This window comes from Tiliqua scincoides, chromosome 4 (genome assembly GCF_035046505.1).
Source record: "Tiliqua scincoides isolate rTilSci1 chromosome 4, rTilSci1.hap2, whole genome shotgun sequence".
NCBI lineage: Eukaryota > Metazoa > Chordata > Lepidosauria > Squamata > Scincidae > Tiliqua > Tiliqua scincoides.
The window spans coordinates 44,639,219-44,660,005 of record NC_089824.1 but is presented as its reverse complement, the minus strand read 5'-3'; the positions used below and the strand labels follow the sequence as shown (position 1 = coordinate 44,660,005).

Below are 20,787 nucleotides of genomic sequence, written 5' to 3'. Positions count from 1 at the left end.
TAAGTCACAGGTAGAAACAAACAGAATTTTTCTTCATAGTCTTAAAATGAAAAGTCTTATGAAAATTTTGCACTCTGGTATTGTAGAATGTGAACATCAGAAATTGCTACAATTAGCTTTTTAGCTTAAGGCATATGGCATATTTGACAGGATTTTAAAATTAATAGTTGGTACTGCATTCTGGTATTCCCGTATTACTACCAGGAAAAATGATGCAAAAACTGTGTAACAGGCTTTTGAGTCAGTTACGAACAACCCTTCATTAGACCAGATTTCAGGAAAAGGGGGGGGGAAACTCTTCTTATCCCAGAAACCCTGGGCTCATCCTGAGATCATGTTTAGCTCCTGGTGAAGCTGACTGGCATGAATCTGCACATTGTTTTGGCTGTAACTTAAGACTTCTATAAAATGTAAAACTTTAGGGACCATTCACCAGGGTCTCCCTTCTTGGCTTGTCTTAACATTCAGCCTGACAAAGGGTTATAATTAACTTGAAAGTGTGCTGCTCATGATTTTGTATTATTTAGGTTGTCCCAATAAAGGCATTACTGGAACATGGCTTTCAGATTTTTTCTTCTGAACCAACATGGCTTCCTACAATTTTTCTTCCCAAGTCTCCACTATGGACTTGGAATTACTTTTTCAGCCAGCTACTTCAGTATGTGGGTACAATATTGAGTCAAATGTGTTTGCAGAGGACAAAATTTTTCCTTCTTCTGTGATCATCCTCTACCAGAGCTTTTCAGTCCATTGTGCAAGTTGTGGTACTTCATGGTGTGGCAGGTGGTACTTGGTTTTGAAGATTATTCTACGCATATGTGATATGCCGCTGCTGCCATGGGGACCATTTGGCACTACTATGCCTTAGTGAGCCACACCAGAAGTAGAAGTAGCCATGGTAGCAGTGGAGTCACAGTTCTCCTTCAGAAGTGGCACAGATTGTTAAAGAAGAAGGATATAAAATTGTTGAGAGACCAGGAGGCAGCAGTAGCTGGAGAAGGCACCATTGCTGTGGGAATGACTGAATGCCAAGCCATGCAGTCCTTCACATAGCAGCCATCCCTGAAGGCAGTGGTTCTTTCCCTTTCCCCCCAAAAGGTACCAGTGGAAAAAAGTTGAAAAGTCTTGCCAGTATACACTAAGTAAAAGTAGGCAGTTCCCTTTTCTTTTTTCTTTTTTTCTTACGGTGATACATTAGCTTAGTCCAACACCCTATCTGCTATATGTGTTGCAACTCTAGGAGGGCCAGCTCCCCTGATTTTAGTAGTCAAAAACAGGATCATATATACCTATCATGTGCTGAGATTCTCCCAGCTTCTCAGAATTGATTTGCTTTACATTTCAGTAGACCAACCATACATAAGCCAGTTCTGCCCCACATTGCTTATAGCATTAGGGACCAAATGTGTACACCTGTGGGCCAGGCAAAAAATGAGTTAAAAGCACTTGAAGCTCTGGTTTGGAAGCCACCTTTAAAACATTGTTTCTCAACAGAAATTCAGAATTCTTAATCATGCATAGCAATGGCAGACTTGCAAGGGGATGCAAAGGACAAAATGAGCCAGAGCCAAAGAACCTTGTACTAGCTGAAGTGCTAGTACTGTACTACCAATTCCATTGTCATTTCAATTTGGTTACATCACTCACAGTTGGTTACAGTTTACATCATACTTAGAATGAAACTGTAATATGCTGTGTTTAATTGTATCAAGAGACATTCACATGAGATTTCTCTGAATTTAATACAACCAATTAATCCTATCCAGCATTTAAAAAGTTGTTTGTAGTTTTGTGGGATTGGCATATAATTTGATGGTGAAGATTGAATTTAAGGGCAAATTCTAAGTTTTTCTTTAACCTCTAGAGGGTGCAGTTTCACCAATAAAATGTAACATTTTAGGCGCATTGACCACATTTTCCTTTAAACCAACAAAAGAAATACATGCTTAGCTGTGAGACTTATTTTGGCTTGCATGCATGATTATCTTAGGTTTTGGTTATCCATTGGATTTTTGTGCTCAGAGCCACAAAGGCGAGGCAGCGACAATTAGGTCAGCAAATATTTCTTTGGCAGTTGTGTGTTGTAGACATGGTTGGCTGTGTTTGTATTGGAGAATAATAAAACTCACAAATTGCAGTATATTAACTCCCCTGGAATGAGTCGTGCTTATAGTCTTGAAAGTTTGTTCCAACTCCACCATTCCCAGTGCACTCTTTCAGTCCTATGGTTCCTGGAAAAGGTCATCTGATACTGATCATTCAAAGAGCTTAACATTATGCTTGTGTTCTAACCCATCACTTCTATCTCAACACCATCTCTAGGTTCATTCTTCTGACCCTTTGCATGTTTCTGTAAAATGCATGGAAACATTAAGACTGAACAGCTTCCAGAATCACTATAAGTTCCATAATCAAATTGTATCATTTGTTGATCACCCTAAAACTGCTAACTCCTTTTAAAAACTAACAGCGCCTAGATAATAATCTGTCAGGGTGATGAGAGAGAGAGAGAGAGAGAGAGAGAGAGAACTGTCCCTCTGAAGACAGTTAAAACAAACGTACTCCTCTCACAAAGGAAAACGTTTGTATTTTAACTCAGCCATTTTCAACCACTGTCCTGTGGCAAATTTGTGTGCTGCAAGTGTTCCACAGGTATGCCACAGAAATTTGGGAGAAGGTCATTTATTAGAAAGGCCAATGAGGATGTGAGCCCCCCAAGGGATATGCCCCCCAATGAGGTTGTGAGCCCCCCAAGAGGCAGCATGGTATGCTTGTCAGTTGTCAAAAACCTGTTGGTGTGCCTTGACAATTTTAGTACCTAGTAAGTGTGCCGTGAGATGAAAAAGGTTGAAAATCTCTGTTTTAGCTGAATTTCTATGGGAAGAAAATGAAAGGAAACATATCAGACTGTCAGTGTTTCAGTGCAGGAGCTTAATGCCAGGTAGGAACCAAAGCTTCATTTGTGGCTGCTAGCTGCTGTTGCAGGTGGAAGTTAAATGCAAATGGAAGGTTGCAAGTCAACCAGAAGATACTCATACACAGCCCCAGATAGAGAAAGTGAGTTCCACTAAGATGTGCTTCAGCCTCTTAAGTGCTTAGAATTGTATTTTTAGGGTGACAAACTCATCAAATCAGGGATATTCATCAAATATATTTTTCATAAAGCATTCTCACTATATATGCCAAATAGATCCCATCACTGACAACATTTTTTTTGCAAACATAGTTAACATGTAAGCACAATATTTTGCTCACCTTCATCCTTGCAAACCCCTGGGGACTGGGGATAAGAATAGGCCCTCAGTTTGACTGTACTTGTCATAAGCGGTGACCAAACAGCCACCGGTAGATGGGACTCGTCAGCCTGGGAAGGCAGCTCATCTGAGAGAAGGAAGACTCTGATCCCAAACCTCCACTGCCTTGTGGCTACATCCAGTTATGGAAAAGGCTTCAGGAGTCAACCTCGAGGCAAAATCTGGAGCCGGAGTCCCTGAGGCAGTTCATGGCTGAACACAGTTACGTTCTGGCAACTCCTGCAACGCCGCTGGAACCTACTGTATTGGCTTCTGCCTTTCCATTGGACCATTTCAGCAACATGGAGAAGGGGGATTTGCTGCATGGGAAACAGTGTGTCCTCCATGTCTACTTCGCGCACTGGAGAGGACACTCTGTTCCAGAACTAGCATTCAGAGCGCAATACCATAGTCTTCCGAGACTGAAGGATGCCAACAAGACATCTTTGCAAAGACCAAGGGTGAATGTGAGAAGTTGTTCTTTCAGTTGGTTGATACTACTATATCCAAACTCTCAAAGATTATCAGGATCACTTTTGACAAGGTGTGCTAATCTGGGGGCAGGCGCTATGGGGCATGTACGTATTCTGCATGTAGAAAACACTTGATAACTGGAGGAATAGCATAGTGTCTTTGAGAGAATGGTAGTATTATGTTGAGCCTGAGCTGTGGAGATTGTTCAGGAAGCAATGTTTTATGAATATCCTAAATTTGATGGGTCTTTGAACTTTATGCACATTTCCTTGTTAGTAGGTCCTGTTGATGTTGCTGGGACTTCCCTGCTTCAGCTGGAGGTTGGTGAAAGTATCTCCTGGATGACTTTCAAACTTCTATGTGTGCAAAGATGCAGCTTGCACTAATTTCCAGCACTGTTAAAATGATAGGAAGAACAGTAGTGTACTTTCTGTGAAGGTTTTTAACTTTGAGAGAGTTGAATCACTTAAATATATTGAGCAGAATCAGTCCATCACAGTGGACAGTGTCCATGTGTTTCAGATTCCCATAGGTTCAGTGGGACTCTTGACACCATGGGTATACATGTCTGGGTAACCCAACAAACCATTAAGAGAGTAAGAGGTCTGTCCTGCATCTCTGCCCTATATCCCTGTCTGTTGAAGAGATTTATAATACACCTTTCTGCTTTTGAAGAAACAGCCAAGCAAAACTTAAAAACATATAAAATCCCATTAAAACAACTGCACGCTCTCTGCCAACTTGACAGCAGTAAAGGCAGAACAATAGAATAATCAAACAGTAGTCAAATATCAAATCCAGTAAAGCAACAGTCCAATAAAACAGCTCTAGGTAAAAAGCCATTTCTAGTTCTTGCAGGTTACTAATAACTCAGAGTACAAGTAATAGTGCAATCCTAGCTATGCTTTTACTCAGAAATAAGTCATATTTATTTCTCTCTCTGTAGTTGTGTGCATGCATGTGTAAAATTGCAGCCCTAGTTCTATAATTTTCATCAGTTTATTAAGGGCATATCCCTGATGCTATCCACCAACATGCATCTTCCTATATATTTATTTATTTAAAAGATTTCTGTACTGCCTTTCCTATGCTCAAGGCAGTTTACAATATAGAATGGAAAGCGTGAATTAAAAATGTTTGGAAAGTGAGGAGAATGTACTAATATACCAAACCTGCAGAAGATCTGACCTGAGTAAGCATTAACTGCAGTTTCCAAAAGCGTCTTTAATCAGTTTTCCTTTTAGAAGTCTTGTGCAATCCAGTGTTTCTCCCTGCAACTGTCAAGGTTCAGTGAACTGTGTTGGTCTTGTTACAGGGAAATGGATTGTTCATAATTAGATCATAGCTGTTAGTCATTTGTATATTAGCAAGAGTGGAAACTGCCGAGGAGTTGTTTTTGGAAGTAGAGATAAATTAGTAACTTCTTCATGATTTGCTTTTATTCCCCTTTGCTGACCTGCCACCTGTCTTACATGAAGTGGAAACTAGCACTTGGGAACAGGAGGGTTGTAGTGAACAGAGTCACTAAGAGAGTTTATGCTTAACTGGTTAAATATTCTTCTGATCTGTGCTTGAACTGGCTGTAGTTTTCTTTAGGTCCTGCTTACTTTGCATTTGCAATTGAAATATAGCATTCTCCCCATGAGTATGATTAATAAAAATTAAGTATACAGTTGGGTTTCCCTGCACATAGTAGATTTCCACATGTTGGCAACCTTCAGTCTTGAAAGACTATGGTATCGTGCTCTGAATGGTGGTTCTGGAACAGCGTCTAGTGTGGCTGAAAAGGCCAATTCGGGAGTGACAATCCCTTCCACACTGGGAGCAAGTGCAGTCTGTCCCTGGTCTGTCTCCGTGGCTATGGGCCTTCCTTCTTTGCCTCTTTGCCTCAGACTGTTGGCCAAGTGTCTCTTCAAACTGGGAAAGGCCATGCTGCACAGCCTGCCTCCAAGCGGGCCGCTCAGAGGCCAGAGTTTCCCACTTGTTGAGGTCCACTCCTAAGGCCTTCAGATCCCTCTTGCAGATGTCCTTGTATCGCAGCTGTGGTCTACCTGTAGGGCGCTTTCCCTGCACAAGTTCTCCATAGAGGAGATCCTTTGGGATCCGACCATCGCCCATTCTCACGACATGACCAAGCCAATGCAGGCATCTTTGTTTCAGTAGTGTATACACACTGGGGATTCCAGCTCGTTCCAGGACTGTGTTGTTTGGAACTTTGTCCTGCCTGGTGATACTGAGGATGCGTCGGAGGCAGCACATGTGGAAAGCGTTCAGCTTCTTTTCCTGTTGTGTGCGAAGAGTCCATGACTCACTGCAGTACAGAAGTGTACTCAAGACGCAAGCTCTGTAGACCTGGATCTTGGTATGTTCTATCAGCTTCTTGTTGGACCATACTCTCTTTTCAAGTCTGGAAAACGTGGTAGCTGCTTTGCCGATGCGTCTGTTTAGCTCGGTATTGAGAGAAAGAGTGTCGGAGATCGTTGAGCCAAGGTACACAAAGTCATGGACAACCTCCAGTTCGTGCGCAGAGATTGTAATGCAGGGAGGTGAGTCCACATCCTGAACCATGACCTGTGTTTTCTTCAGGCTGATTGTCAGTCCAAAGTCTGGGCAAGCCCTGCTAAAACGGTTCATGAGCTGCTGGAGATCTTTGGCAGAGTGGGCGGTGACAGCTGCATCGTCGGCAAAGAGGAAGTCACGCAGACATTTCAGCTGGACTTTGGACTTTGCTCTCAGTCTGGAGAGGTTGAAGATCTTTCCGTCTGATCTGGTCTAGAGATAGATGCCTTCTGTTGCAGTTCCAAAGGCCTGCTTCAGTAGTACAGCGAAGAAAATCCCAAACAAGGTCAGCGCGAGAACACAGCCCTGCTTTACTCCGCTTCGGATGTCAAAGGGGTCTGATGTGGAGCCATCAAAGACTACAGTGCCCTTCATGTCCTCATGGAAAGACCTGATGATGCTGAGGAGCCTGGGTGGAAATCCGATCTTGGGGAGAATCTTGAAGAGGCCATCCCTGCTGACCAGGTCGAAAGCCTTCATGAGATCTATGAAGGCTATAAAGAGTGACTGTCGTTCCCTGCATTTCTCCTGCAGCTGTCTAAGGGAGAATACCATATCAGTGGTGGACCTGTTGGCTCGGAATCTGCACTGCGATTGTGGATAGATGCTCTCTGCAAGTACCTGGAGCCTCTTTAGTGCAACTCAGGCAAACAGCTTTCCTACAACGCTAAGGAGAGAGATGTCGCAGTCGTTATTGCAGTCACCCTTGTCACCTTTGTTCTTGTACAGCGTGACGATGTTTGCATCCCTCATGTCCTGTGGTACTCCACCTTCTCTCCAGCAGAGGATTTCATGCAACTCAGTGGCGATGATCTCTTTGCAGCTCTTTAGGACTTGAGCAGGGATGCTGTCTTTCCCAGGTGCCTTGCCAGAGGCAAGGGAGTCCAGGGCCACATGAAGTTCTGCTAGGGTTGGTTCACTGTCATGCTCCTAGCAGCATGACAGGAGCTGCCAACACAGGCAGGCACTCAATGTTGTTCAGTGCTTCCTCGGCTACTGCATTTTCCCGGGAATACAACTCAGAGTAGTGCTGCACCCAGCGTTCCATCACATTTTTAATAATTTAAGGGAACAAAGGCTGAGACTTTTTGTGCCATTATTCTTAAGAATACATTGCAGATCTTTTACTTTGCTCTATGTTTAGATGTTTCATTTGCTCTTGGAATACTTTGCAGAAGAAAAAGAGGTCACAAAATTAACTTAATAGTTCATTTTTTGGATTCAGGCTTTTGGGCTACCGATATTATTATTATTATTATTTTATTAATTTGTACCCCGCCTTTTTGCCCAACGGTCACACAAGGCGGCTAACAAACAATTTAAAAATACAACATGAAAAACAGTTAAAAACAGTTTGCAATGATTAAAAAGCTAAAAACAAAACAAACCGCGTGGATTTTCATATAAAAAGCAAGAACGCCAGCCAGCCTGTCAACAATTAAAAGCTTTTTGAAATAAAAAGGTCTTCAGTCGATGCCGAAACGTTAGCAACGAGGGAGCAGTTCTCAGTTTTAAGGGGAGGGTATTCCACAGTTCGGGGGCCACCACCGAGAAGGCCCTCTTCCTGGTCGCCACCCCTCTCACATCTCTTAGTGGCTGCACAGTCAAAAGGGCCCCCCCAGAAGATCTAAGAGCACGGGCCGGATTGTAAGGAAGGAGGTGGTCCCTCAAATACCCCGGACCCGAGCCGTAAAGGGCTTTAAAAGTCAAAACTAGCACCTTGAATTGGGCCCGGAACAGAACCGGCAACCAGTGTAGCCGCCGGAGCAACGGCTCAACAGAGTCAAACCGACGTGCCCCGGCAACCACACGAGCAGCCGCGTTCTGTACAAGTTGTAATTTCCGGACCGTCTTCAAAGGCAGCCCCACGTAGAGCGCATTGCAATAATCTAATCTAGATGTCACTAGGGCATGGGTTACTGTGGCCAGGTCCGCGCAGCTCAGGTATGGTCGCAGCTGGCGAATCAGCCGAAGCTGAGCAAAGGCTCCCCTGCCCACCGCCGCCATCTGGGATTCCAGGAGCAGCTGTGGATCCAGGAGAACCCCCAAGCTGCGGACCTGCTCCTTCAGAGGGAGTGCAACCCCGTTCAGAGCAGGACGATAGTCCAGCACCCAAGCTGTGGATTTCCGAACCAAGAGCACCTCTGTCTTATCCGGATTTAATTTCAGCTTGTTCGCCCACATCCAGTCCCTAACCGCCTCCGGACAGTGATCGAGGACCCCAACCGCCTCCTCAGAATCAGGGGGAAAGGAGAGATAAAGCTGGGTGTCATCAGCGTACTGGTGGCAACCCACTCCAAACCCCCGGATGATCTCTCCCAGCGGCTTCATGTAGATGTTAAAAAGCATGGGGGATAAGATGGAACCCTGCGGCACCCCAAACCTAAGAGGTCGGGGTGCCGAACAGGCATCCCCCAGCACCACCTTCTGCGATCTGTCAGCCAGGAAGGAGCGGAACCACTTCAAAACAGTGCCTCCAAGCCCCAACCCGGCCAGCCGGCCCAGAAGGACACCATGGTCTATGGTGTCGAATGCCGCCGAGAGGTCCAGCAGGACTAACAGGGTTGCACTCCCCCTGTCCATCCCCCGGCGAAGGTCATCCACTAAGGCGACCAAGGCAGTCTCCGTCCCGAACCCCGGCCTGAAGCCAGATTGGAATGGGTCCAGATAATCCGTTTCCTCCAGTACCCTCTGAAGCTGGGACGCCACCACCCGCTCAATCACCTTGCCCAGGAATGGGATATTCGAGACCGGCCAAAAGTTATTTAAATTAGTGGGATCCAGGGAGGGCTTCTTCAGGAGGGGGCAAACCATTGCCTGCTTCAAGGCAGGCGGGAGCACCCCCTCCCTCAGAGATGAGTTCACCACCCTCCCGGTCCACTCAGCCAGCCCTTCCCGGGCAGCCCTAATTAACCATGCTGGGCACGGGTCGAGCGGGCAAGCAGCAGGTCTCGCACTCCAGAGAATCCTGTCCACATCCTCAGGCTCTACAAGCTGAAAGGAATCCCAAATAGCAGGATAGACAGGTGCCCCAGGGACATCAGTAGACATGCCCACAGCGGCGTCCAAGTCATGCCGAATCTGATCAACCTTCTCTGCAAAGTGTCTTGCAAACTCGTCACAGCGAGCTTCCGTGTGCTCCTCCCCACCAGTAGGGGGGACCAGATGTAAAAGGCTACGGACCACACAAAAGAGCTCAGCAGGACGGTTCTCTGCAGATGCAATGGTGGCAGAGAGGTGTGCCCTCTTAGCTGCCACCACCGCCTTAGAATATGCTCTCAACTGGGCCCTAGCCCGTGTACGGTCAGATTCGGTACGAGTCTTTCGCCACTGATGCTCTAGACGTCTGCCCTGCCGCTTCATCATCCGCAGCTCCTCAGAAAACCAAGGAGCCGCTCTGACTCTGCGACTGGGCAGAGGACGCTCGGGAGCGATCTCATCCAGGGCCCTGGCCATCTCCATATTCCAGAGATCGACCAGAGCGCCGGGTGGGTCTCCAGCTCTGGCCGCAGGAAAATCCCCCAGAGCCCTCAGGAATCCATTTGGATCCATCAGCCTCCAAGGGCGGATCATAAAATGTGATCCCCCACCATTGCGGAGGTGAGAGGCCGCAACAAGCCTAAATCCCACCAGAAAGTGATCTGTCCATGACAAAGGAGTGATCTTAATATCCTCCACCTCCAGATTACCATCAGCCTGCCCAGCAGTAAACACCAGGTCCAGCGTATGTCCCGCATCATGCGTTGGGGCAAATATTCTTTGAGACAGACCCATGGTTGCCGTGGAAGCCATGAAATCCTGAGCTGCAGCTGTTCCCGGGGCCTCGGCATGGACATTAAAGTCCCCCAACACCAATAGGCGGGGGGACTCCAGCACCACGCTCGAGACCAACTCCGTCAGCTCAGGCAGGGAGTCTGTTGGGCAGCAAGGCGGGCGGTACACCAGCAGAATCCCTGTTCTGTCTCGCCCCTCCAACACCACACGAAGACACTCAAACCCAGTGGACTGCTGAACAGGGTTTCTGGTAAGACGGATGGAATCCCGGTAGACCATTGCAACCCCACCTCCCCGCCCCTGTAGCCTTGGCTGCTGCAGTACCCGGAAACCCGGTGGACAAATCTGGGAAAGGTTAAACCCCCCCCCCCCCAGTTCACGGTATTCAATCTCTCTCTCTCTGCCATGATGTAGCACTGCACTATAAAGTTACTAAGGCCTAGTTCTCACAGATGGCTGGTGGTTTGGTAAAACTGCTGTCTGGATTATGCTAGCTGGGGCCTCTGAAATGAAAACTATAGCATATTGTGTTTTCACTGACATGCCAGTTCTGTGTGTGGAGAAACCTTCTTGAATGAGGAAGTATTCTGTCAATTAACATCCAGCTGTAGTTTGAATTGGTACCCTTGAGACATAACTTTGGCACTTCATTTAATTGGACATAAATCATTTAAATAAATGCGTGTTTGTGCTGTAGGTACAACCTTTTCTCCCATGTTCTTCAGCATTGGGGAGTGGTGAATGTGAAAGAGAGGGCTGATGTAGATGGTGATAAAATTCAGCATGCTCTTTTTACTCTTTGTTGTTTTATATAGCATCACCAGTGTGGTTGGTGCTTTACACAGCCTAAAAAAACCAGGGAGATACAAGAGAGACAATGGAGGTGGGTTAAACAGGGAAACACATAGAATTGTTTGTTATACAGAAGTAAATTGCACTGATTTGCATGAGGTTACTCCCATGTGTGTCATGGCTTAATGTACTTAAATTTGGTTATGGTAAGGAGTGAAGACTAAGGCATGATGCCACAGGCTTTGTGAAAAAGTTGGTTTTAAGAAGGGTTTAAAGAAAATGACTGAGGAACTCTTAAAGGTTTATGACAGAGGTTCCCAAACTATGAGCCATGGCTCCCTGGGGAGTTGCTGAAACCAGCCACAGAATCCTCATAAAAACTAGCTGCCCTATACAATGTATAGGATTGTAATCCTAATGGGGAGCCAAGGCCAGCGGCCCAGTAGGTCAGCAGTTGAGCCTGCAGTCGAAAAAGTTTGGGAACCACTGACATATGGGCAGTAACTGAGTACACAGCTTTCCCTACTCACCCCCTCCCATTCATCCATCCATCCATCCACAGTTGCAGTCCTTGTGTACCACTCCTGTAGGGCTGTAGATAAGCTGTAATCCTGTCTTACCCACCAGAAACAAAAACCTAATATTGCTACCTTGTAAATAATGGCCCCTTTCAGATTATGTTGACACTTTCAGGTTCTCATTCCTTGCTTTCTAATAAAGGATTCTTTTGATGAACTGGGGAACAAAACACATTTTGGGGGACAAGGTGCTGTTGTATAGCATCTCATTTTTCTTTGCATACAAGGGCTCTGTCACTTAATCTGTTACTTCCTCCTTTCTTACAGTAACTTTGTTTTTAATAGCAGCTTAGACATAGTGAACTTCCTCTGTATTCTGACTAATGTGTTGAACTAGAGTCTTAGAGGAACACGGAAATAAAACCTTGATGTTTATGTTCAATATATAGGAATTCATTGTTGGCTTAATGTTTGCTGTGGTAACTTCAAATGTCTACTCAACAGGAAATAGCTTGACTCTTTGCACACCTGAGTGTGGGCAAGTGTAATAATATTTCCAGGTGCTAACAGTTGGTTCAGGAAAATTCAATGGGCAGTGCTGTAGTTATAGAATATAGTATCTGATCTAACCAGTTCTCTTGATAAACAAAAACATTAAAGGTATCTGTTTAGATAGGTCAACAAAGCTACTGTGGCTGTTTGCCCAGAAACATTCCATAATAACTTTAACTCCATGAAATCATCTATTTTTTTTTCTCTTAAAACCCCCCCCCCCCCAGTATTACCTTTTTTATCTTAATCTTCCTTCAGGAGGAACATAGAAGATTATCCTTTTCTCTTCCAAAACCCTGTGAGTGAGATTAGGCTAATAGTGACTGGCCCAGGCTTACCCAATAAGCTAGATAAAATGGGATGTACACTCAGGTTTCCCTGGTGCAAATCTGCTGCTCTAACCACTGCACCATACTTCTTTTGGTGAGTTAGGAGGAAGGATAAGTTTAGAAGGGGGCCCACATTCATAAAGTCCTGAAATAAATTGTTAGGACTGTTCTGTGAGGTAACCCCCAAGAGAGCATAACACATCTGGAGATATGATGCAAATTTCCAGAAAGGGGAAAATTTTGCAGTAGGCAAAAACAAAGATATTTTCCTCTTAGACCCAGAGGCTTAGCACTGCAGCCACTGAAACAGCAATGGACATGAATGGAAGCTTTCAGAAGTGGGGGGAGATTATTTTAATCAGAACCACAGTTTGGGAGACGGAATGATTAACACCCACACCCCATGCTGCTATTAAAAAATAAAAATGTGGAAATGGAAACATATTTTCAATTTCTTGTGAATATTCCTTAGGCCCCCTCTTAAAACAGAAAAGGAGCTAAAGTGATTAGAAGCCCCTCCTCTCTGCAACTTCCAGGGGAGGAGGAAAGCCATTATTTAAACCAAAGCAGACAGAAATGCAAACATGCCTTTAACATGTGCAGTTTGCCCCTAAGATTCCCTGTTTCATGTGCAAGTGCCCTGTACATTTGTCTGAAAAGATGAGCTTGTGATACACTGGATTGAAGTATGAAACAGTCACTGCTCTCACATTCCTGTATGCCAAGTGTTATTGCCAGCAAAACAAGTTGGAATTGTAATACCTTGTTCTTTTGTATTTTTTATGAAGTTTAAGACAGAGATTCTGGTTCTAAGGGAGATTTAAATGTTCTTCTTATGCAGCAGCCCCCAGCTGCCCAACAAACTACATTTAAATTAGATTGGAATTTCAGACACTGTGTAATCTGTGCATGGACTGTGGGGGTGGACATCTGTTCTAAGAAGAAAAATGTCCATTAAAATCTCAGAATTTTGGGCTTGACTCGACACCAGGGTTGCAATCCTATACACACTTACTTGAGAGTAAGCCACCTTGAACTCAGTGGGGATTTCTTCTGAGTAGACAGGCCTAGGCTTGCACTATAAATCAGAGACAAGCTATTCTGTATCTACACCCCTCAAATAAAATTAATTTTGATTTGATTTGAATGCCTTGTACATCCACAGCCCTAGAAGTGGACAGTAAAGTTTCTTCAAGCAGTTAGTAATAGAAGGAAAGGCACATAACCTCTTCTATTGACTGGAGCTCTGATCACTTTGGGAGCTTTTGTTCTCTTCTAAGAGATTTTGTTTGTTTTGTTTAATGAGGTTTTACCCCATGGGCAGCCCAAGAGTGAATCCTCTGTATTTTGCTGTGTAATGCATTTTAAGAGGTGAATTAAGGGTGGTGGTATTTTTATTAATCAGGGATGCTTTACCTGACAGTTAGCTTTGCAAAGAGTGTACAGAAGATGGAGAAACAAGAGAAATCCAAACCCAATTTATTGGGCAGGGAGGTGGAGGACAAGGGATAACTGGATCAGAAACTTTGGGTTCAGTCCTAACCCCTTATGTCAATGCTTTCCAGCATTGACAAGGGCAATGCAGCTCTGTCATATACTTGGTCTCACACTCCCAGGGTTTTGGGCGCTCAGAGTTGTTGGTTCTGAACCCTAGAGCCCTCAAAGATCCCTGTTCGGTAGTACTGCCACCACCCTGTAAGAGCCAGTGCCTCAGTCCAGGGACACCGAGACCCTCTAGGCTTAACTATATCCCTTGTAGGCACTGAGCACTTTCTTTACTTAAAGTCTCAGTATTCAAGTTACTAGTCCACAATGAGGATTTTTGGTAGCTTGCTGAAGGGCTAGGCAGGATTCTGAACCTTTGTCCCCAACAGACAATGAACCAACATGGTAAAAGGATTTTTACTTTATTAAGTACATAGGGTTACAAAGAGTTACAAAAGGCAGCAAATGCTAGAGGCATAAAAACGGCTAGGAAACATCAGCATAAAACAACAAAGCTAACTGGCTAACTATTATTCTCACCTGGGTCAGCTTCTTTTGTAGATCCTCAGGTCAGTTACCTAAGGCTACATGGTCCTGGGGGGGGGGGTGCACCCACCACCTTTCTCACCAAGAGACAAAGAGCAAAAGACCCTGTCCTCTGGAAGTGGGGCTGGAAGCTCGCCCTCTCAGCTCTTCCCTCCCCCCTGGAGATCTACAGCTGCATTCCATCCTTGATGGGTGTCTTTCTGGCTGCCTAGGTGCTACATAATCACCTTCCATTGAGTTGTAAATTCTTAGCAGCTAGGACTGCAAGCCACTTCTGTGTTACTGTTTTAGCTTGGTTCAGGCTTTACATGTTACTAGGCCTAAACTGTATTCATGACAAGCTCTGAGGTAAGGGAACAAACATTCCCTTACTGTGAGGAGGCCTCTGTGAGTGACATCCAACTGCAGGATGCAGCACATGTCCCATTGGCATCGCTATGCCAGTGCTGGAAAGCACTGACATAAGGGGTTAGGATTGCGTTCATCTCCTTACTCACTACTAAGTGATAGGACCCCACAGCACCTATGTAATGGCCAGGCTAGATTTAATAGGGTCAGCTATGTGCTTTTAATTGTCTGTCCTGTTCACATGTATATGGTGATGCCTAAGCAAAAGGATGCATGGATAAGAACGCCTTTGTAGAATCATACTAAAGGTCCATCTAGTGTAGTATCCTGTTCGAGTCAGATGCTTCTGGTAAACCCACAGCAGATCATGAAGGCATGAGCCTCCACCTCTGCTGACCTCCCATAACAAGTATTCAGTGACATACTGCTTCTGAATTTATATAAATAAATATTTATATCCTGCCTTTCTTCCCTAGCTGGAAGGAATTTGGAGATTTCATGGACCTATTATGGCATGTAGCCATGGGAGATGTATGCTTTATGGATTTGTCTGATTCCGTTTTAAACTAAACTAAGCCACTGCTGCATTAGTGGGATAGCAAATTCCATAAGTTATATGTTGTGAAGAAATTCTCTTGTCTGTCCTAAATCTTTTGTTCTATCTGGTGACCAATGGAAGAGGAGGGAAAACATTATTTCTGTCTTTTTTCTTTACACCATTCATAATTATAAAGCTATGCGGTCACTCACCTTCCTCCTGCTCGTCCCCCCAGTAAAATGCCCCAAACATATTCATATTCCATCCAGTGGAAGATGTTGTAACTGCTGATGATTTTGATTGGCCTATTAAACACTTTTTCCAGCTTTATGGCATCTTTTCCTATGATTGGATGAGAAATGTACACAGTATCTAATTTTGTTCTTTAAATTGCATAGAAATTGAAAGTTATTTCTTGTATGTGAGTATTGCAGTTGGGTGGAGATCTTGATGAAGTACGTGGAGGGGAGAAATATGCACCGAAAGCATACTTCTTAAGTGCAGTACTGTGCTTATCTGTAAATTCTTGCTAATGGACAGCATCGGGAACAAACATGTTCTATTTACAAAGTGGGATGCTCCTGTACCCACTTCAGCGTGCTGTTTATCATAACAAGCACTATGCTGTCTCAGATTTGGTGTAACATAGTTAAATGTGACATCTTGAGTTTATTGAATTAGATACTGTGAGTTTATTGGTTTCTCTTTCTTTTTTAGGTAGCTTCTTTAGCTGGGCCAGGAGGAAAAGTTGAAATAGAACAAAATTTTTTGAACAACAGATTGAAGACTATAACTGCTTATTTTGGCGACCTAATCAGACAAGATGAATCCTGATGTGTGTGAATGAGAGCAAGAGAGCGCACGCATGGGTGTCCTCTAGTCAACACAGTGTGCATTTTCCTAACATTTCAATCATTGACAAATCCCCTTCTCAGCATTTATTTCCAGTCACAATAATGGGTGATGTAAAATGTTTTCATTTTATGTTGATTTGAGAGAGAAAAAAGTTTGGAATATTTCTTCAAAATGTTAATAAAATATTTTATGATAATAATTTATTTCATGTGGTAATCAATGTGAGTTGTGAAAAGGACTGTTAATCACTTAACCTTCCCTGTACAGCTGGAAAAATGTGACCTTTTCATCAAACCATCATATTTCTTAGATTAGCTTCTGCAGTCCTCTGAAGCTTGTCTCAACCACAGTGTACCTGAACTTCTGGTTTTGTTTGTCAAAAGATTGTTGAAAATATGGATATGTGTCAGTAGAGTAAAATTGGCAATATTAGGTTGGAATTATTGAGTGGAAAGATGAGGTGCAGCAGCAGGTATCTATTGTCAAATTACTAAGATGAAATAGGATGTAGGACAGTAGCTGGAGACAGAGGAGCATCTAGAAAAGATGAGCTCAATTCTATTCAACTTTTCCACACTGTGCTGCATCCTGTGATGGGAGGGGAGTCACAGAGGCCTTCTCAAGCTAAGGGAACATTTATTCCTTTACCGTGGGACTGCATTGCAACTGCATCAGTGCTGGAAAGGAGAGGGCCTAATATGTTGTAATGGGCAGAAATGATTTGAGTCAAGCCACTAGGCACCTTAACTGAAACTGAAAGGGAAGAATGAAAGCTGGGAAGGTGAAAAGAAAAGAAGCTGTTGAATGAAGCTGGAACAAGAGGAAAAACCAGTTGTGGGAGGATGAGCCATAAGGGATGAAGAGGTAGAAAGGCAAAGAATGACGCATGGATTTCCATATTGATGTTGAGTGTTGTCAGCTCAGCAATGTTACACATCATTTTCTACCAAAGCTCCTTTTACAATGCTGAGCCTTGGGTATCAGCTCTTTTTTTGCCAATGCTGATCCTTTCAGGTAGAATGCTCAGTATGTTTGAATGCTGCTGGTTTCTGAGTGAAATCTGACCAAACGAAAAGCTGGCCATAGCTAACCAGTGTAACAAAAATGAACAGTTGTTGGTTGTTGCTGTAATTAATATTGGTACATTTGCAAAATGCTGCACTGATCTGAACTCAATGGCAGAATAGAGTCTACCATAGATGTAGTTTCCATAGTACCTCCCTTCTTAAGATGAGGCAGATCTATGAAAGTTGCATACTTCACTCTTCTAGTCTAAGAGCTAAGGTTAAGAGAAAGTTATGTATACAGTGGTCACAACTCAGCCCCCTAAAAAGGACAACACAATGGTAGCTGTTCCTAATAATAATAATACAGGTATTTATATACCGCCTTTCTTGGTCATCAGATTTCTCCTCAGACTTTATTCAAGGTGGTTTACAAAGGCAGGCTGTTCTAAATCCCCATAGGGATTTTTACAATTGAGGAAAGGTTCTATCTTTCAAGAACCACAACATTTCAGATGGATCTTTCTGATCTGGTATCACTTTCTGGCCTCCAATTTCCTCCCACGCAAGCTGACAAGCAGCTCCTTCATTTCTCACATGGAAGTCAGCCAAGATGCTTCTTCGCTCACACCAAAGAGCAGGTGGAATAATTTGTTCCTGTTGTACTAGAGACACTTCTAGTCACCTGGAATTAAAGGCATTGCATTGGGATCTGCCAGGCAGACAGTGGCTGAGGACTGAAAACCATCATAACCATCTGTCATGGCTGACACCTGTACTGTAGCAGCGATAATATCTGCACCATTGACAAGGGGTTCTAGGTCACTACTCCCTGGGTTCCCAGCATCTCATGGAGATGCTTACCACAGGTCGCAACCTAAAGGCTGAAACATCTGATGTATATGCTTGCTACCCTGTCTCCTCTTGCAGGTGCTTAAGCCTGTGGCCTGCCAGATGCATGCTCCAAAGGGCTCTGCCCAACCTAGGAGCACAGCTGAGATTACACCCATTGTGTGGACAAGAGAAAATAAGTATATGTACTGTAAGAAAGAAGGTGAAATGACACTTGCCCCAGAGCAGCCTTGGCACCAGCAGCCCACAGTGCAGTGGGCATCACTTTGAGGGAGGTGCTTACCTCCTTTGGAGCCAGCTCAAGAGGAAAGACAGATCAATGGAACAGAACTAGGGTGGCCCTGGCCTGAAGTGCTTTTCAAAGTGGCTTTTCATCAGAGCTGGTATTACCAAGCATGCTCTAAAACAAGTGTAACACACAAACACAGGGCAAACTGATCACATGTACAAGTAATGGCACAACTCAGTGGATTGGCATGAAATGAGAAGTCAAAGATATAGATGCAACTATATATATTCCATGAGTTTTGTGGCATGGAATATTCAAGTATCTCCTTCTCTTAACCCATGAGTTTGCAGCCTTCTATGTGGGTTTTCTAAACATATTGATGCAAAACCCACATGGATCTTGATATTCTTGAGTTGTGTAGGTGAGAGGGTATCTTAGGCTGTCCTCCTGAGAAGCCTTGACTTGCCATAGCTCCTCCTTTCCTTATTTTTGGCTTTTAAGAGCAGCTGTCTTCCCCACCCCTTGCTTGCAGCAAGTAGAAGAAACAGCAGTGAAAGTGGTTTTCGCTTGATCTTTTGCTCTAACTGCTTAAGCTCTGAAGAAGGAGGGGGAAGCCAGTGTGTCTCTGTCAATTCACAAATGGCAGCAGCCGGACAAAGATCAAGTGGGCAAGAAGATGGCCTCGCACTCCAGAGAATCCTGTCCACATCCTCAGGTTCTACAAGCTGTAAAGAATCCCCCAAGATAGGACAGACAGATGCCCCAGGGACCTCACTAGATACTCCTAATGTGTCCAAGTTGTGAAGTACTTAGCAAACTCATCATAGCAAGGCTCCATGTGCTCCTTCCCGTCTGTAGGCCAAATGGAGTAGGCCACGAACCACACGTAAGAGCTCAGCTGGACTATTCTCCACGGAGGTGAAGGTGGCAGATGACCTCTTAGCTGCCGCTACAGCTACAGAATAGGCTCTAAGATGATCTCCAGTCTGTGTGCGGTCAGATTCAGTACAAATCTTTTGCCACTGTCACTCTAGACAGCCAGCAGGTTGGTCAGATGAACAAAGTTATTCTCCTAAAGGCCTGTGGAACTTGCCCAATGCTCCCTGCAATTTTTTCAGAGTGTGTGTGTGGAGCTGTACAGTGGCTGTGCAGGAACAACGCCTGGAGGGCTTGGTAATGATTATCGTCACTGAGCTCCGGAGTACTCTTACAGAAACTGCAAGGGGCTCTGATTTCAGCTGCACAGTCATGCAGCTTAAAGGAAATGGTGGAGCTGATGCTTCCTTGCCATGATATCTTCCAAACAAGATCTCATCTGGGTTATATTCACCCAGCACCAGGTACACAAGCAACCAAAACAGGTCCCACAACACCTTGAGTTCTGATAAATTGGAAATGTGGGTATATTTCTGTACAATCCAGCTCATCCCTTCAGGTCATTGGAGAAGCCCCTACTACAAGTGCCATTTCCTAGAGAGGTATAAGGTGTGGCAGCAAGAAATAGGGGCTTTCTCTGTAGTGGTACCAACTCTGTGGAATTCCCTTTTGATCTACAAACTGCTCCCTCCTCGGATACTTTCTGACGAGGCCTGAAATGCTTTTTTCAGATAAGTCTACCGAGTTCTTAGCCTTTTCAATAAGGACATCAACATAAGGTTATAGTATAATTTGTTTTAATTGTGATTTTATGATAATTCGTACTTGTATTTTTGTAAGCCGCTTTGGGTCCCCTCAGGGCAAAAATGCTATAAATAAATAAATAAAATATTTAAATGAAAATGAAATAATGAAGTACTGTATTTGGCTACATTAAATGTACAATTTCCTGATAATTTTAGATGAAGGGTTGTATACAAACGCATTAAAGAAATGGTATACAAGGCTGATGTTTAGCAGGTGAACTTTGATCTGTTGAATGCACTATCACTAGATACTGTGCTATTTTTATTGGTCTGTAAAAAAGTGTTCAGAATTTTTGCACTACATTCCACTCTGTATTGCCTTACCATTAGTAGCAATAAAGCCAAGCTAAGCTGGAGTATGGGTCACAACACAGTTCACATATTGCCATCCTAGTAAAACTTGCTAATGAAAGTTACTATCCTGTTGAGGCACTAATGGATGTTATCAGTTATGAATTCTCCTGGACTGTTAAGTGTATGTAATTGTGTAGAGTCTGCATATCTTCCTGTGCTCATCTGTCTTTGGGAAAAATAACTAAATATTCATGTACAGTATTTAAAATGTACTTGACCATATCATTTTTAAGAGGAAAATTTAAACAAACTGAAAGAAAAGATTCATGGTAGGAACTGGTTATTAAACATTGTGGTGAGTCATGTGTCTGACATCGCTAGATAAATATAACAGGACATCCTGTCATTGCTGTCCAGCTTTTCTTTAGTGTCTTTGCTCTCCTATCTGATGAACACGGATGGAAAAGTGGGTGAGGGAATGGAGAGGAGGCTGTTCTTCCTGCCCCTGTCCTGGCATAGAGGAATGAAACTCAAGTTCCCAAAGCATTGCAAACTGTTTTTATTTACATCCACACTTGGATAGTTTTCAATGATTTTAAGTGCATACAGTCCAATCTTTTCCTACAGTCCAATCAAGTGCTCAGTACTGTCAAAGCGTACTGT

General features: G+C 43.9%; 1 protein-coding gene across 2 annotated transcripts in view; it reads left to right on the top strand.

The window, feature by feature from the left end:
• TGS1 (trimethylguanosine synthase 1) overlaps positions 1–16,212 on the top strand; it is a 29,244-nt gene extending 13,032 nt beyond the window's left edge. For both annotated transcript variants that reach the window (XM_066624261.1, XM_066624260.1), the window contains exon 13: positions 15,926–16,212. In XM_066624261.1, the coding sequence (XP_066480358.1) occupies positions 15,926–16,042 (117 nt within the window). In that variant the 3' untranslated portion in view covers positions 16,043–16,212. The remainder of the gene's footprint in view (positions 1–15,925) is intronic.
• The last annotated feature ends 4,575 nt before the right edge of the window (positions 16,213–20,787 follow it).